General features: G+C 40.5%; 1 protein-coding gene across 4 annotated transcripts in view; it reads right to left on the minus strand.

Moving 5' to 3' along the window:
• CYTH3 (cytohesin 3) overlaps positions 1-17,834 on the minus strand; it is a 60,903-nt gene that overhangs the window by 7,125 nt on the left and 35,944 nt on the right. For 3 of the 4 annotated variants that reach the window (XM_044433812.1, XM_044433814.1, XM_044433813.1), the window contains 4 exons: positions 12,450-12,530; positions 11,073-11,185; positions 10,503-10,651; positions 9,194-9,306 (listed from right to left, as the gene is read on the minus strand). In XM_044433812.1, coding sequence (XP_044289747.1) covers positions 9,194-9,306; positions 10,503-10,651; positions 11,073-11,185; positions 12,450-12,530 — 456 coding nt within the window. The remainder of the gene's footprint in view (positions 1-9,193; positions 9,307-10,502; positions 10,652-11,072; positions 11,186-12,449; positions 12,531-17,834) is intronic. The other variant, XM_044433811.1, reaches the window with a different exon arrangement.

A 17,834-nucleotide genomic window follows, 5' to 3' on the forward strand; every position in this document is an offset into this window, starting at 1 on the left:
CTGCCTCAGAGGTTTTGGCCTCTGAGCCCACGCAGGCGTCCTCAGAAACTGAACAGAGAGAGAGAGAGAGAGAGAGAGAGAGAGAGAGAGAGAGAGAGAGAACTGCGCATGTCCAAACGGCAACAGCTCAACTGCACATGCGCCAGATCTCCTCCCCGCCCCTTCAATCGCGCAGCGGGAATACCGAGCGGGAAACAGTAGAGAGGCGGGCGGAAGAGAAAGAGAAACAAAGACGGCCAAGGCGAAGGCGAAGGCGAAGAAACTAGAAAAGGATTGAAAGTAAGTAAAATATAACTTTTTAAAGTTATCTTTTTTTAATTATGCGAGCCCTGGGGTTGCCAGCTGCGCGGCCTTCTCCTCGCGGGAAAGCCGCGGCCTCGCAGTGCCCGCCGCGCCCGCCGTCGCCTCAGTTTGAGGAGCCCTGATCTAATTCTTCTGCGGGAGGGAAGGAACACAGATACTGGGGAAACTGCACACATCTTTGAGTATGTCGGTATCTGTCCTAAATATGTGATGCCAGGCATGCCTGCTTCCTTAGGGTGTCCCCCACATGACACCTCCAGGCTGAATGTCTGAGTCAGTGCGGACTCCATTCCCCTTCAGACCACAGGCCTTTTCTATGGTAACAGAAGTAAGGTAAAAACTAAAGGCTGTTTCTCACAGTTCCTCATGAAAGAAACAGGTAAGTTCTCCCCAGACAGATCAGCTTCTGAAGAGACACAGAAGGGCACTGTCATGTGTCCATGGGAAAACTCTGGGGATTACTAGGCATTTGAACAGGCTGAAACGTTTTATTTCTCTGTGTGCTTAAATGATGGAGAAGCTGCCTCTGAAAAATGCTCAAGGCAACTCACAGGAATCCAACAAACAACTCCAAGAAAGCCTTGAAATTTACTGTTCCAAGGCTACAATGCTATGTATCTGTAACTGTGAGGATGCTCCACTGAACATAGTGGAACTTGTTTCTGAGTAAATGTGCCCATGTACAGCTACAGTCCTAGATACACTTACTCTTGAGTAAGCTCAAGTGACCACAGTGAGGACTGGGCTGCACATACACTAAAATCTAGCAAGAGCAACTCACTGATCCAACAGAGAAAATCTAACCTGAATGCACACTGATCAAAGATCAATATAGATGAGTGTAACTTAAGAGAATCTAGCCACATCTTTAGAAAGGAAGTTCTCAGAGCACAAATTACTTTTTATTCAGCATGATGTGGTAAGCCACCAAGACCCCAGCTTCCCGTCTGGTATATCTTGCACATTGCAGAACTTCTGTCTGCAAGCCAGACACATGGGTTGCCAGGGGAGAGCTCACATTATTATTATTATTATTATTATTATTATTATTATTATTATTAGAACATTTCTATGCCACCCCTTGCCGAAGCCTCGGGGCGGCTTACAACACAATAAAATACAATACAATACAAAAATAACAATATAAAATTTAAAATTAATAATATAAAATAAATAAAAAATATAACTGATATAAAAGGAGTTAGAAAAGTTATAAAAGAAAGGAAAAGAATGGGCTATGTTTAAGCGCTTCGCAGCTCTTCAAACACTGTCCTAGTACTTTTGTACCCCAGCAACAAAACCAGTCCCACTTACGGAGGTCTGTGCACGAGGCAGTAAACATTCTGCTTCGTGAGGAATGTAGTTATTTAACTGCAAAGACTGCGTGTTTTTGATCTATAGTCACTGATGCCCGAAGGGCATTCTTAATGAATACTGTGCCTTGACAAATTCAGAACTTAAGTCACTGAATGATCAAATATAATTTTACACATATTTATAAGTTTTACTTGAGCAAAAGATCCAGAATTTAGTTTGTTTTCTGTGATCCGAGTTGTACAAGTGTCACGTAAATATGTGATCTTTGTGTTGATATCTAATAACCTTTTGGGATGATCTGATAACTGTATACAAACCAACAAGTATGATTTGAGAATTTTACTTGCGATCAAGTGAGCTGACACAACTTTATGGTCATATCAGTCTACTTTTACATAAACACAATCCCTTTTGCACTACCAATCCTTCAGCTACACATGGTCTCCATATTCCCATCGCAGAGAGAGGTCATCTGCTTGTACAATATCTGTACCCCGAAAGAGAGAACATTTGCCCACAATGTCTACACTTTAGGAGTAATATTGTTGGCTTGGCTCGTAAACGCCGCCTCACAACTTAAAACTGCAGAAATTTCAGGGTTTTTAGGAGGGATGTAAGAAGGCACTAACACAAATACTTAACGTTTAGGTCAATGAAAATGTGAAAGTGTGCTTCCTTGATGTTAGGAATATTAATGTTGAAGTTATTTTTAATGAAAAATTAGAGTATGTCAGAGCGATTAAATATAATTTACAAAAACCTGAAATCAAGGAAAAGCTTCTTTGCATTTCTTCTAAAGTAGATACATCCCTATTTTGGAAATGAATGGGCAGCATGTATTTTGGCTACACAGGATAATTATGTCCTGTTAATTTATACTGTTTTATACTATGTTATTTATTTATGATTGTGAGCCGCCCCAAGGCTTCGGCGAATGGGGTGGCATAGAAGTTCTCTAAATAAATAAATAAACCGATGAAATCAACTCACTTTAATTTGCAATTGTTATCAACTTCACTAATAAAGGATACTCAGACGGCCTTTCCCTTCACACGTCTGGCTCCAGGTAGACTGCTTAGAAAGAGAAACCCACCAATACCTATAGTTTGCTGTGCCTCACAAATGCAAGCTGCTGTGTGCATCCAATGAAGACTTGGTAGCTTGTCTGCCATATTTTACTTCCTGCTCTGAGCTTTCCAAAGAAATCATTTCTGTCTAGTTGGCAGAGTCGTGACTAACTTAGGTCCCATGGATTTCAAGAGGTCTTACCCTGATTATGATGACCTCTAGATCCAACCCAATCTGCTTCCACTTCGAATTGGGTCTCCGACAACAGGGTTGGATACACCCTGGATGGATACAGGGTTGGATCTGTCCTAATGACTCCCACTCAACTAGAAACCTGCATTGTTCCACATACACTCATGCAGTGTAGCCTTCCCCAACTTGGTGCCATCCAGATGCGGTGAACAACAACTCTTGAAATCCTTCACTGAGAATCATGGGAGTTGTAGTGCAACACATAGGAAGGGCAGTGTGTTTGGGAAGAATAATTTCATGAAATCCTGCTGAGGGGATTTGTCTTTGTGCTTGCACTAGTGTAAGAAAAGTCTACTAGGTTCTTAACTTCAAAAAATACAGCTAAGCACTCACAAACCTTGCAACAGGACCAAAAAGCAAATATGGTTTTTGATGCTGTTCATATCCAGGCCTGGTATCTTTTCAGTTAAGGGATTTTAGAGTTGCATCAGCACCTGTGCATCATCCATTTACTCTTTATTTAATCTCATTAGCCTTCACTCTCAGCATAGCTGATCTTGTTACTGAACAACACGGAATGTCGGGCTCTCATTAAACAGTACAGTTCGCTCAAGCATTAATCATCTTAAACAAATCATGTTGCTCAACCCAAGGCAGGGACATAACAGCATCTGCAGCGCTTCCTTGGTCAAGAAAGCTTTGCGTCCATATGCTTCTTGTTAGCAGTGCATTTAGAAAACAAGACGAACAACAGAACAATGGCAGGAATATGCTGGATATCCTGTAGCTTTATTTATGTGCCTGTAATATAAACTCACAAATGTGAAGCCTCTGTTATATCTGATGCAAATTCTAAAAGGATTCTAGATCTATAGGAATAGCCCAGTAGATACAATTCACTTATATTTCTAGTTTTCTGCCACATACAGGCTAGTGCTTCAAGGTACTAAGGGGGAAAACAACACTTCATGTTAGGTGTGGTCGAGTGGCAGAAAGAGAAGGATAAGATTGAGAAGGTGAGGCAGTAAAGATGGCAGGAAGCTGCTGACACATCAAGGGAGATTCTAAGAGCTTGAGCCTTTCCCCTTGATCCAATTAACTTGGTCAAACTCCTCAAATCTGAAGGCAAAGGATACTAACTCAAACTCTGTTCAGAAGGCGGCGGGATGCTGATGAGAAACAGGAAAAAGCCAATATTAGCATATATTTAGCTCAGGTTGGAATCCAAGGACAGCAGTGGGCTTCGGAGCTGAATGAGCCATTATGTTAACTCTGCAAATCTAGGCTCCAGTCAGCTTAAAGTCCTGTTGTGTCATAACTGTCTTGAAACTTCTTAACAAGGAGCACATTCCATTCCTTCCCAACTTCCTACTGAAACCATGAGGCCAAGCCACCACAAATTAGCCTGTGTGTTTTTGTGCCTTGATACGGAAACACAGAGAAGAACCTGGTGTTCTTATGATTCATCAGGACACAAGAAAAATCTTGTAATTTGTTGCCCTGTTATTCTTGCCTAGCAGAGGGGCCTCACAAAGAGAGTCCGCTCTATTTCAATGGGAGGTAGATAGCTACACAAAAAGACTGATGAGAGAAAACAGCCCCTGGCATTCAGTTCATCAAAGAGATGGAAGGAAGGAATCTTAGAGGAACTCACCCATCATGAGCCCACTTGTGATGTGAGAAGAATCACTGCTATTATGTGAACTGCTTGAGCCCTTGCAACTCTGTTTTTGGCTGTGTGTGTGTGGGTCTGCCCCCCTCCAAACCCATACCCTGCTATGCTCTTGACAGCCTTAAAGAGTTCCTGCTTCGGTGTGGATGAACCTTTCCCCACCTCTGCAAGCAAGAACAGAGCATTTAGGCCAGTTCACCAGCAGGTCACCTACCAGAATGGTGCTGCCCCTACTCTTCTCCAAAGGCACCCTAAATAAATAAAAAAAAAAGAATCAACAGCAGGGAGGTCAAAACAAAATCTTGTAGATGATTAAAGAAGCTAGGTTATATAGCTAAGCTAAAGCAAAACTTGGGAGTATGGGGATAAGGACTATTGAGCAAGCTCGTTAATTTATAGGACTTCTAACTAAAAAGAAAAGGGTCACAGGTAATGGAGTCCTAAAAATTGTACCCAAAGTTCTAGGGAGAAAAAAAGATGGCAAATGTAATATTAACTGCTGCTATTAACGGCTGCTATGTCAAATTAAATGTTTTTATACTGCTAAAATAGACCTATTACTGTATAATTCGAAGTCATTAAAATACAGTTTTCACAGCAGTTTCTAGAAAAATAGAAAGATTTTTGCTTGTTAGAAAATTCAATGGAGAAGAAAATTCTTAATGTTTAATGTCTTTGGAGAAAAAAGGACATATACTTCATAGAGGCCTTTCTAAAGAATGCTTGCATGAACTTGCTTCATAAAGAACACACATGTCAGGCAAGCAGTTCACCCATTATACAGAAGTAAATAAATAGCTTATGGAAGTCACTCTTTCCATAGCTAGAAGGCAATAGAGAAAACCCACACACACATTCTAACAGGCATGGCCCATACAAACTTCAGTAAAAGCTCTGGAGAATGCAAAACTAGATACCAGAAATGAACATATTTACTTCCAGAGGACAAGAGGGAAATAATTAAAGCCAGGTCTCAGTTATTTAAAACAAACGCTTTAGTACCAGACAGTGCAGCTGAGCTGCTGCCAGCAGACGCAGTTATTGGAAGGAAAAAACAATCCTAGCACAGAAGTATTATAACCTGGGATCTGTCGCCTGCAAGACTTTGTCCAGCTGTAATGTCTACTAGGCAGGGCATGAAGGAGGGAATTTTATTTCAACCACCACCTCCTCAATTGGCCCACAATTCATCTTTATGCCTGCAAACTAGCCCAAAATAAACTCATGTCTGAAACCCTTCAAATCATCTTTGGCCAGTTTTCCCTGTCTGCAGTCGACTTGCAGACAAACACTTTTCAATAAGGTCACTCAACTCTTAAAAGGAGATTGAGATCATGGATGTTGAAAAACTAGCTGAATGAATGCTGCTTTTTAAAACAATGTACCAATGTGCCAATTCTGAAGCTCCTTGAAAGATTTGGGACTGAGTAGTTCCATTCGTGGGTATACAAAATTCACAGTTAGTGAAACCCCTCACCTCTAGGAAAGCGCCCTTGGTCCTACCAAACACACAGACTTGACAAGGCTCATTTTCCCCTTATGGAGTTGGGGTGGGGGGGCGGAGTATGTGTAGGAGAAAGTCGAGCATTATATTACTCCCCTTTGTTTGTGAGCCAGGAGTAGGCAGCTAATACAGCCACATCCAAAACAATCCAGAATATGCTGCAAATGACTATAATCATATTATAAAATAGTCTGTGAATGCTTTTGATGTTTCTGTTTAAAAATTGCATCCCTCTGAAACGCTTGCATGAAATGCTTGCATCTGGCTCCTTGCGACGTTTTTGTGAGGCTTCCCCCTTTAGGAAAGGGGTGGTCAGCAAGTGGTTCTTCAAATGTTTTGGCCAACTACTCCCTTCAGCACCAGACAGTACAGCCTTCCGTGAAGGACTGTGGCCCTCCAGACACTTTTGGCCTACAAGCTGCCCACCCCTGCTCTACGGGCAAAGCAGCAAGGCCAACTTACTGTCTCAGTGCTGCAAATCCAACAGTATCTCTTACAATTTCATTTCTACCCTCCTTTATCTTCTTGTATACACACAAACTTTGAATGAGCATCTTCCCCAAAGCCAATCGCACATGCGCATGCACACACACACGCACACCCCTCCTATGGTAGGTGCCCTGTTTTAGGATGGTGATAACTATGTGGAGATAATGTTTTCACCAGGTTCTGCATCCAGCAGGGACTAAATCAGTGCTGTAGCTGAAGACATTCTTAACTACAAAAATATTGTTATTTTTGTATTTTATTGTATTTTATTTTGTGTTGTGAGCCGCCCTGAGGCTTCGGCAAGGGGCGGCATAGAAATGTTTTAATAAATAAACAAACTGCCAAGGACAGAAGTCCTGGAAAAGATGCAAAGGAAAGTTCCATATAATACATGGCAGCTTTAGCCTTCACAATCCAATTGGTGTGGAAGAGACAATTTTAGCACCAGGAACATGATATTCTCCAGCCCCCTGCCAATTTGCACCAGGTGTGAAATCCACTACAGACAGCAACCACTCCTGCCTCGGCACCTGAGCGCCCTCTCACTCCAAACCTTACAAGGGCAAGTAGCTAAGCAGGCAGCATGTATGGGCAGACATACATGTCTGCACCAATTGGCGCACACAGAGCGCCCCCCTCTCCTTCAAGGATACAAACACAAGAGACTTGTGTGACTTCCAGGTAAGATCATGCCACAGCTCTCCCTCTTGCGAGGCACTGCCTGTGCTCCCCCGTCTGCAATATAAAGCGGCAGGGAATTTGTCCCTATGTCCGCCTTCCGAGAAGCAATGAAAGATGGCAAGCACAGTTCTTCCCAGGACTCTTAGCTCTGAGGGAAGCACTGGCATGAGCAGCGGGCAAGCAAGCAGTGGCAGGTGATGATCACCCCTTCAGTCATAATTTACAAGGCAACATAAGCAGGACGAAAACAAACATCAGGCCTCTGGCCAATCTCTCCTCTGAAATGCTGCAGAAGAGTATTAATTGCTCCCTCCTCAGTTACATTAAACACAGAGGCAGCTTCTGCCTGCTGCAGAAACTGACTGGGTTAGGCCTTCACATCGACAGGTAAAAACAAACAGAGAAGAGCATTACCAGATCCACGGGTAATCACACAATGCCTCATCTTCAATGCAGGCTGCCTTGTTAAGACCAAATTTGTAAGTAAGCCACCTACATTCAAAAGAGCCTGAATGGAGTCAGCATAATTTGGCCCAGAAACATCAAGCAACTGCCAAGAGCTTCAGAGCCCAATGACACAGGAGGTCTCTGACTCTGTTCAAATAAACCCTTTAAAACATACATGAAAATAAGCATGGAAGAAGCAGGCTCCTGGGCTTATTATACAGTGAAGATGGAAACACTTATTAAAAAGAGGGAGCATGCTGCTCTCTTGGCAAATAACCTTTTCTGCAAGAAGCCAACGTTACTGGACCACATGAAGAATGTGATGCTGTTTCAAGAAATCTTCCTTTTCGATTTCCTGTGAAATGATTCCCAATCTTCTCTTCAGTGCAACACCACACTTTCACCATTCCTATAAATATCCATGAACACTTCCATTTGCTGATCCAAAAGATTCCAGTCCAGGTGGCCCTGGGATGCATCCACAGCATCCGAGCACACGACCGTTTTGGTGTTACAAACTATAGTCAAGAATAGGTCAACAACTGTCAAAAGAGGCATCAAGCAAAGGTGCACTAACTTGGTCAGGATCACAAATAGAGTATTTGTGTCAGATTATACATATGTGGAAAGTGAGGACACCACACTTAGCTCACTAACTCCATGGAGTTCAAGCTACAGAGCATTGGGATAGGATATCGAAATACACAGTTACTAAGACAGAAGCATTACAGACAGTTGAGCAAATGGCTACAGTTATGGGCATGTACAGGAGTCTCCCTGACTTCACCAAACTAATGTTAGTGGTATTAGGTGACAAGCATGGAAATCCCACAGAGCTGTAATAAAGGAAACCCAGCAAGGGGAAGGAGAAGAGGTGGGGGGGAAGGTAAAATTAAAGAGAGAACAAGCAACAGAACGAGAGAGAGGGGCTAGAAAGCCATCAGGTACGTACCTCCTAATGCAGAATAAGCAGAGACAGCCAGTCACAGAACAGAAAGGTGATAGGTCATAGGCCAAAAGGAAAACAAGAAGGCACATTTAAACCACTCATTAAAAATCATAGCCAAAAATTAAACCAACAGAAATACACAAGTATGGAAAAAAACTAAAGACATACAGGAATAACCTTTGGAAGAAAGAGTTGCGTTCCTGTTACATGCATACATGAACATCTACTTGTGAAATTTTATTATAGCACTCTTTCTGGGAAGGTGTAAAATAAATAGAATGGTTATTGATCAGCTTCTGGTACTTGTACAAAGGGCGAAGGCTACTGTTCATTGAGATGTTCATTTCTGAAATGCCAGAAATCAAACTCCACTCAATCTGCAAATTCAGGGGGTAAATGATGAAGTAGTAATAATACAAAAATATATTACAGTGTTTGGCAATATTTTCCTAATATTTTCAGCAGAAAACAGTAATCATTCAATTGCATGAGATTTTCAGCATAGCAGGGGACAAAGAACAATGAAGCAGCACATGGTAATATGCGAAAGGGAAAGCATCCAACTTACTGACCTAATTTCAGCAGCCAACCTTCTCGGTCTGGGTTGAAAAATGTATGGGTTAAATCATTCCCATCATCCTCTGGAATTTTAAAGGGCTCATTTTTAATGCTTTCATATAAATTCTGGAAGAAAATGGAGGAAAAGCTTAATGACACTGCCAAAACTACAAGGCTAACAGATTCTATGAAAAGATTCTCAAAGAGAACCTGAGATCACTTGTCTCCCGAAGAACAATTTTCACAACTATGAAACCAACTATCTGCAACCAACTGACTGTGTTAATCTCTCATTCTGAAAAGTATCTATTTCAAAGAAAGATAAACGCAAATAAGAAAACACTTTTGAAATAAAACCTCCCTTTTGAAGATGTTCAGAAGAATCATCTGTCCATAAGACACATGCTCAAATTAGAAAAAAACAATATCTTGCCAGACTGTAAAAAACACAGATGCATTGTGCAGATGGAAAGGAAGGGCCTTTTGGACAGGCCAGCTTGGTTAACATGTAGTGGCCATGGTGGGTCAATATAGAGTTAACCTGCAGTGTTCAAAGCATCTGCTCCTCTTCAGAGCAGGGTGTGTTATATGGGGAAAAGGCCATAGGCTCAGTGGCACGTAACATTATACATGGCCCATTATATGTCAACCCACTACATCTCCAGGTAATGCCGAGAAAGCCTCCAGTCTGAAAGTTTGGAGAGATGCTGCCATGCGACCTAGATAACACTCATCTGCATGGACCGATGCTCTGACTCCGTTTCCTGTACTGGATGGGGGTAGTGCTCAGAGTTTCTCTGCACAAATGAGAGAATTCAGAGGTGTGGAAACCACTGAACAAAACTCAATGCGCTGCTTTTGCTTTTGACGACAATTCTCATCACCACTGGCCATGCTGGCTGAGGCTACCGTGCAAGGTATCTGGAAGGCTGGGCGTGAGTGGTGTGATGGCTAGTGTTGGAGCTAAGAACTGGGGAGCTCCAGGTTCAATTTCCTGCACAGCCCCAAAGCTTAACTTATGCCTGTGAGGCCCATCACTCAGATCAGCCTACTTCCACAGTGTTGTTGAGAATATTTATTTATTTAGAATATTTCTCTGCCGCCCCATTCGCCGAAGCCTCGGGGCGGCTCACAAATATAAGAGATCAGGGGAAGTGTTTGTGCCAGCCTGAGGTCCTTGGAGGAATAACAACAACTGTACAATGTCACATGATATAAATCCTACTGTGTAGGTTCCCACAGAAATCAGGACAAGAACTGATGCATTTGTCTCTTGGCCCCACATCAAAGCAAGACGATGCGCCATTTTAAAAGAAGCTTACCCTTAGCAATTCTTCTGGGAGGTCCCCACCCTCGTTAATACCTCGATTCATAGATATAAACCGCTCCACTGTTGGTTTGTCTCTGACATTATGGTTGTGTAGACTAGTGTTTAACATAATGATTGCAAAAGATAGTACGTAACATGTATCTGAAATGCAACATCAAAGTAGAATGATTATGCTGCATGACACCTTGTCAAACAGCCCGTGGCTAGATAAGCATAAGGAAGCAAGGTCATGAAAAGTATTCTTTCATACAACCTCCAGCAGAGAGAGAAACACTGTACTTTAAAATCTCCGTTTTTAACTAGGAACATGTAGTTACGGATGCCAGAGAAAGAGAAATTAAACATACTGGTATTATTTTTTTTCAAAAAAAAAGAAAAGAAAACATCTGAACTGCAAACAATTTATTCTTAACATTCTGCAGATTGACAACATGCCTCCAACATTCGTAAAAATAAAAATTAACCAGTCACATTGGCATAATTTTACTTCCTGCAGTACTGTTTTACCTGACACACTCTATTATTAAGATAAATAATAGAGAGCAACTCCATCACCACTAACCTGTAGACTGAAAGACTCCAGGATTACAAAGGCAATAACGTGAAGCAAAAGCTTCCATCATACGATCAATTTTTTGAGCCTCTCCAGGAAGCCTGAAGCTCCACAGGAACTGCCTGCAAAGATATCAATAAAGCTGTCTGTCAGATAAGGCTCACTGTGCAATCTCTTGCTAAAACACTGGTTATGGCTTCATCCTAATCCAAAATAAAGCATCCTTCTATCAAGGGTGATTTAAAATGTGTCTCTAAACACAAAATCGAGCAGCTTAAAGAGAGCACAGTTTGTTGAATCTACACACATCTTCTGTCTCTCATACTTGCAGCTGAAGTGAAATGTTTTTCCAAGGCAAACCAAGCCACCTTCTTTGCTATAAAGGAATGCATGGCCTTAGTTAAATAAAATGCTGTATATATCCACATATTAACAAGGGTGAAACGCTGACAAAAATAAGCACTTAAAACATCAAACAGCAAATATTAGTCAATTGTATAGTCACGAGTTGTGTGAAAGCTAGTTAGAAGCTGGATTTCATAAGGTGCCCGTGAGTTCTTTATGTTTTGTGAAAAGTTACAAAATAGAACAATAAAATGACAGCACATTTCCATGCCTATAGAACAACTGTCAGGAGCAGTCAGCAGTTCCTGTCAGCATAGCCAGGTGCGATACACCCAAATAAGCTACAGTTGTATTTCTAGCTGCACTTAGCTGGGAAAATGTCTTGTTGAACTCCCTGGAATTTGATTCTCAATGTATGTGGACAGAATCAGGATCCAAGTTCCACAAAGCTTTATTAAAGACCATCTATTTTAAAGGATTTCACGTTTCTTAAAAATAGCCTCTTCATTAGAACACGTCAACTGCCTTGGATGAAACAAAGTGTTAGCATTGTGACGATAAGCCTGTTTGAGCCTTGGGCTCATACACTTATTTTTCTTCCCTTCCTCACCACCCTAATGCAGCAGCATGGAGAAATCTGAATGCTTTTGCTCCTATTTTAGGCACTGGCCAAATTTAACCATAATTTATTAAAATGAACTAAGCTGAAACCATGGGTTATGAAGCCAGCTTGCTTTGGTACACCATAGTTAAGATTAAGCACGGTTTAGAGTAGTGGACAGAACACTAAACTATAGTCAGTTTAAGGGAATCCAAGCCTAGGACTTGCACAAGTTCTTCCTTGCAATACTAAAACATCATTTAGTATTCTCTGTGTGTATGTGTGTGCATGTGTACACAGTCATCTGCATGCAAGAGCTTTCTAGGAGGATGAGTTTTGATTCTGAGTTCATTAACACTGCTGCTATTTTCTATTAATTGCAGTTTATATAAACACTCTCAAACAAATCTTGTTAAAAGAACAAAATTAAGCATGCTTACCTTAAGGCTTGTACAAGATTAAGATCAGCAAACTCATGGAGTTCAACAAAAGCCTGAAGTACTTTAATATTAAAGTCATCTCTGTGAAACACAAAAAGAACCAAGAAGTAAAATGGCTACACCAATTAATTTTACTAAAACACAGTTCTGTGCAAATTCAGACAGAAGAAGGCCTGCATCTCTGACTGTGGCTTGTTGCCACTTTTGCCTTTATCTAGCTGAACTGGCATAGGATCGCACCCTTATTCGATTTTTTAGCCCGCCTATTTCCAAAGCTGTAAAAGAACCCAGGTCTCATCAATAACGGTAACCAGTTGCCCCTGTTCTACCTTTAGTTGTGTCTCTGTGTTGAACTGTGGGACTACCAGCAATTCGGGTCTGTGACCTTTACTTCCGGGCCCACCATACTCAGTTCTCACTGAAAATGAGCTCCGGACTGCGATGGAACCACCTTGGTCACTGAAGCAATCATCTATTGCCAAGTGCTGGTACAGGGCCACAGCAGCAATACTAGTGCAACATAATCTAAGACTGTCATGCCCAGGTAAGGCAAAAGGGAGGCGAGGTCTTGAATCTGATACTTACGGAAGCCTACAAATATGGAGTGATCACTCACTCAACAGGAGCATTGGGGTGGAATATGGGGGTATTAATCAATCGAATGAAGGAATGACTGAATAAGGTTTGGCAGGGCCTGGTCAATGTCCAATTTGAGCGAATCCTTCACCTTTAATTTCTTTTAAGAAAGCTTACTGTTAGATGGTCTAAGAAGAGCATTTATGCCAAAGGCTGCAGGATAATACTATTACAATAATAATATATGGATTGCTCCAGCGAGTGCGGGAGTCAGCTTCTTCTGGCTTGATTTCAAACAGGATGCACATGAATTCAATTTGCAAGTAGTCACTTGCAGGCCACAGGAAGCCTCCGCAAATGCCCTAACTATCAAATGATTCAATATCTGAACTAAGCTGAGACAAATATGAATGATGTTTGCCTGGAATCATCTACAAAGGAGGGAAAGGTCACACAAGCAACTTGTATATGCATGCATTTTTCCTTCCTAAGGGCAATTAAGTAGAATCTGTCCACATAAAATCCTGAAGATTTCAGACTTCGAGATTAGATGTTAAAAACAGTTTGAGCATGGGCTTCAGCTTGTTCTCAGATTTTTAATCCTAGCACTACAATCATGAGGGCTAGAAGCCTTCTTTTCTTTAAATCAATATTTCAGGGCTCTAAGTGAAGCCACTGGCATTATAAATGAGTGATTTAAAGCTGTGAAACAGAAAGGCATTGCTAAATTAACATTTCAGTAAAGGTTTAACATGGTATTATTCTGTACAGTGTAAAATCCTTCTGCACAGAAATGTGAACTCATCTGAAAATATAAAGAATGCCTTGCGCTGTGGTTGGTATTCATTAAAAAAAGTAAAGGGAGAAGAGAACTAATGCCATCATTCTGACTCAGCACCATTCTGAATTTCAGCACCATTAGACAGGTATGAAGCTCTGCTTTGCAATCCTTAGGGTGTGTTTGAAACACATCATTAAACGAAAATGTTGCAGCTCAGCTTCCACCCCAACAATGGATAGCTGGTTTTTACAAGGAACACTTGACTGTATTGCCTCCTAAGTTAACAAAACAACCTTTTCAACTATTTTAATTAATACACTGAAAAACCCTCTCATTAAGTAGGATGTGAGCAAGTTGTTGTTGTATAAATACTAGGGGAGAGCTTGCCAAAGGGAAGTAAGTAGATCAACGCAGCAAAAGGAGTGTTTTACCCTGAATAGAATTAGACAAAGAGAGTAATTAATGTTCTTTTAAAAAGTAAGAGAAATCCTTAGGAAAATATATCTAGGTTTTGCTCTTGGTTATACAGATGCTACGTCTATCCTGCATACAAATTTGGCCACCCATAAGCTGCATGTGGTAAAAACTGCAGCCTTAATTAGTTCACACAGGAATGTCATACCTGTAGTGGGGCAGTCACTCTTGCACATAAGCCACAAGCACATAAAAGTATGTGCAAAATTCCCCAATTTTTAAAAGTTAATGAATGAAAATGGTGATACCACTGGTCCAATGACCCATCTAAACTCATGGTGTGAGCAATGTATGGGCCCGAACTAAACAACTGGAAACTAGGATAGAGGTTTACATGTGTGACTCATATTCAAATTTAGCCATGGCCTCTTTGAATGGACCTGCAGCATATAAATACCTCTTAGGCTCAGCTCTTCTGTAAAACAGGAATAAATAGTAACCGTATGGTTGTTGGGAAGATGAAAGAAAGAAAAATGATGGAATATAACTTTAAAATTATAAAATGTGTATATATATATTAAAATCTCTCCATTTGAATTTCCCAGCTCATCCAAACAAATTCTTGCATACGGATTGCTTATCACTTCTGCATTGCAAACTGATACTCCCTAAAGACAGATGGGCACATGAGAATGCATTTTAGATATATTTGTGGCATATAAATAGACTTTTAACCAATGGAAGAAATGCTGAGAAAATGTTTGGAAAATTCTCAGACACTACATACCTTGCTAAAGATAATATACACTTGGCTAAACTTCTCTCATCTGAATTGACATAGCTATTCATAAGTAGAACAAGCACATTTCTAAGCTTGCTCCTCAGAAGTAAACCTCACTGAAAGCATGGACTGGATAGGAGGTTTATATTTTCCCTAGTATTACCCTGCCTGCAGTATGAAGTTAAAATTTTTGACCCAAAAGGGCTTTAGCTGTACTAATCTTCCAGTGGTTCTTACTATTTAGTCCTTCTAAAATCAGCATTTCACCAAAAGAATAGGTTTTATTCAGAGTAAAATTTCCGACAGAGTGCCTTTGCCCAGTTTGGTGGATGTGCCAGCTGCACCCTTTCCTGAAGAAGATGGAACTGACCACAATCACACTTGTATTAGCCATTTCCCATTTATATGACTATAATACATTCTATGGGGAACTGTCTATGAAGAGTGTTCAGAAAGTGCAATTACTGCAAAATACAGCAACCAGGCTGCTTTGCAGTATGCACTTTACAGACTATATTTCACCACTGGTATCAATTACAGTACTTTCAATTTTTTTCCAGGCCAAACTCAGAGTGCTTGAATCTTCGAAGCCCTAATAAAAGACTTGCGGTCAGGACAGCTGAAAGATCACCTTGTCCAATATGAACCTGTCCCTAGTTTACACTCTTCCCTGGAAATCCTGTTGTATGTTCCACTACTACTAGAGATTATTGTGGCTGAACCATAGGATTTTTTTTACATGGATCCACAGCTTTAAGGGCTGAAAGTTACGTGGCATTATTTTTGCTTCCTGAGTTACAGAAGAAATTCTTTGTCTGAAGCCTTGATAAAGTGTTCTATTCAAGGCCTCTCTGTTTGCTTGCCCAGTGTTCCAAGATAGGAACACTTGTGTATTAAATAGCCTATGTAATAGCCACATAGCAAAACTAGCCCAGAGAGAAACCTAGGCTGCATTTGTTTCCATGTAATTACTAAAGATGCGGGTAAAGGAACTGCTGGAACTGAAATGAGCACATATTCTTCTCTTGTTTCGCCTTGCCTCCATCTTTCCCTTCCCTCTATTGTCTCTCCTGTGTCTAATTATAGAGTGTAAGCTCCTCAGACTTACTTCATATTGGGAACCTGTCTTACTGTACTAGGTAATGCACCATGTGCATTGATGGCAATAATAACAGGTATAATCACCAATAAGAATATACTGAAGACTGTGCTGATTTTGCAAGGCAAAACGGCCCATTCAACCACCACACAAATTGCTGTTTGCTCATCTCTTAATGCTTCATGTGAAAAGATAAGAGACCTGATCCTCAAGCCTGTGTCAAGCGCATATTAGAGAGAGAAGCCTTTGCATTACATGTTTAGTAGATTCCCATCTGAAGCATTTCCATCCACAAGTACACAATGCTTGGGCAACCCTATGCATGTTTACTCAGAAATCAGTCCCTCTGTGTTCAATTTGTCTTATGCACATCCAATGCACACTTCCATGGGAAAGTCCCATTGAACATGGTAAGGCTTATTTCTGAGTAAACATGTCTATTTCACAGTTGAAGTTCTTTTCTTTCCTTCTTCAAATAATATCTCTTTTCTTCTACTTTGCCCTACTTGAACAAATATCAAATCCTCCCTTTGCCAAAATTTTGCTATACCATTCCCAGTGTTGATGCTTTACATATTTTTGCACAGTCCTATACTTTGCTTTCAGTGAATTTCAGTTCTAGCAGTGTGTCCCCCACCCTTCTAGCAGTGTCTGACTGATACTTATTTGATTTCTACTTTAAATTCCAGAACTACAATTTTAATGCTGATTATTTGTACTATCTGCAGATGAATTCCTACCTACATAAACTAATATCTGCATATAAAGGGACAGAGTACTTCAAGAACTTTGCATTTCTGCACGTATTTGATCATCTTAAAAAAAGCAAAACAAGGTTAGTGCAAATGTTTGTATATATTTTTAAGAAGCTGAGCTTGTTTTCCATGTTAATTGCTTTAGCAGCATATTATAAAAATACCCTCTGCCAAAAAAAAAAAAAAAAAAAGAATTTAGCCCTCTGTGCTGAAAAAAATATTCTCAGGTGGGTCATTCTCAGGTGCTTACGAATTAGACACTAGACATCAGTCAGTTGTAGTTTTTGAGATAAATTAAGAACTGCATAAAACAGCACTTTTGCTTTGCTGAACAGTACATTTTATATAACGTCCAACTGCTTACATTAAACACAAGAAAATGCTAACATTAAATGCTGGATATTCATGCTCTTAAGAGATCGAGAATAGCTACCCCTCCAGTGTGAATTACTGCTTTTATTCCTATAATTTTATGAATGTAACAGAGCTTGTGAACAACGTCCCACAATTTTGTCTCCAGCAAGCATTACATCACAATAAGGCATCTGGTCTCTATTAGGATACTAGCAATGCCTGCCAGAGTCTGTACTATTTTCGGGCACGTATAAGGGAGGAGGTGTGTGTATGTTCAGCTTGAAACTATTTGCAGACTAGGAAACTTAGATGAAATTAGATAAACAAGTTCTCAAGGAAGTTTAAGGTGGCAACCCACATGATGAGAAATTACCACTAATCAATTTCAATTTTATATTTTTAAAATCATGTTTCTAATTCAAATAGACTTATGTTTATTATTCACTTATATTTAAAATTAGAGATGTTGCGCCTCCGAACCTCCGAAAAGTCTGCCTAAGCCATCTTTTACCATCAGTGGGATGTTCAGAGAAGACAACGTTAAACAGACAATAACTATTATTAAGACAGGCAATATTCTTGCTGATTGTTAATAATTATGTAACCAGCTGTCTCCTAAGATTAG

The sequence above is a fragment of the Varanus komodoensis genome, unplaced genomic scaffold (genome assembly GCF_004798865.1).
Source record: "Varanus komodoensis strain SLA01 unplaced genomic scaffold, ASM479886v1 scaffold26, whole genome shotgun sequence".
Taxonomy (NCBI): Eukaryota; Metazoa; Chordata; class Lepidosauria; order Squamata; family Varanidae; genus Varanus; species Varanus komodoensis.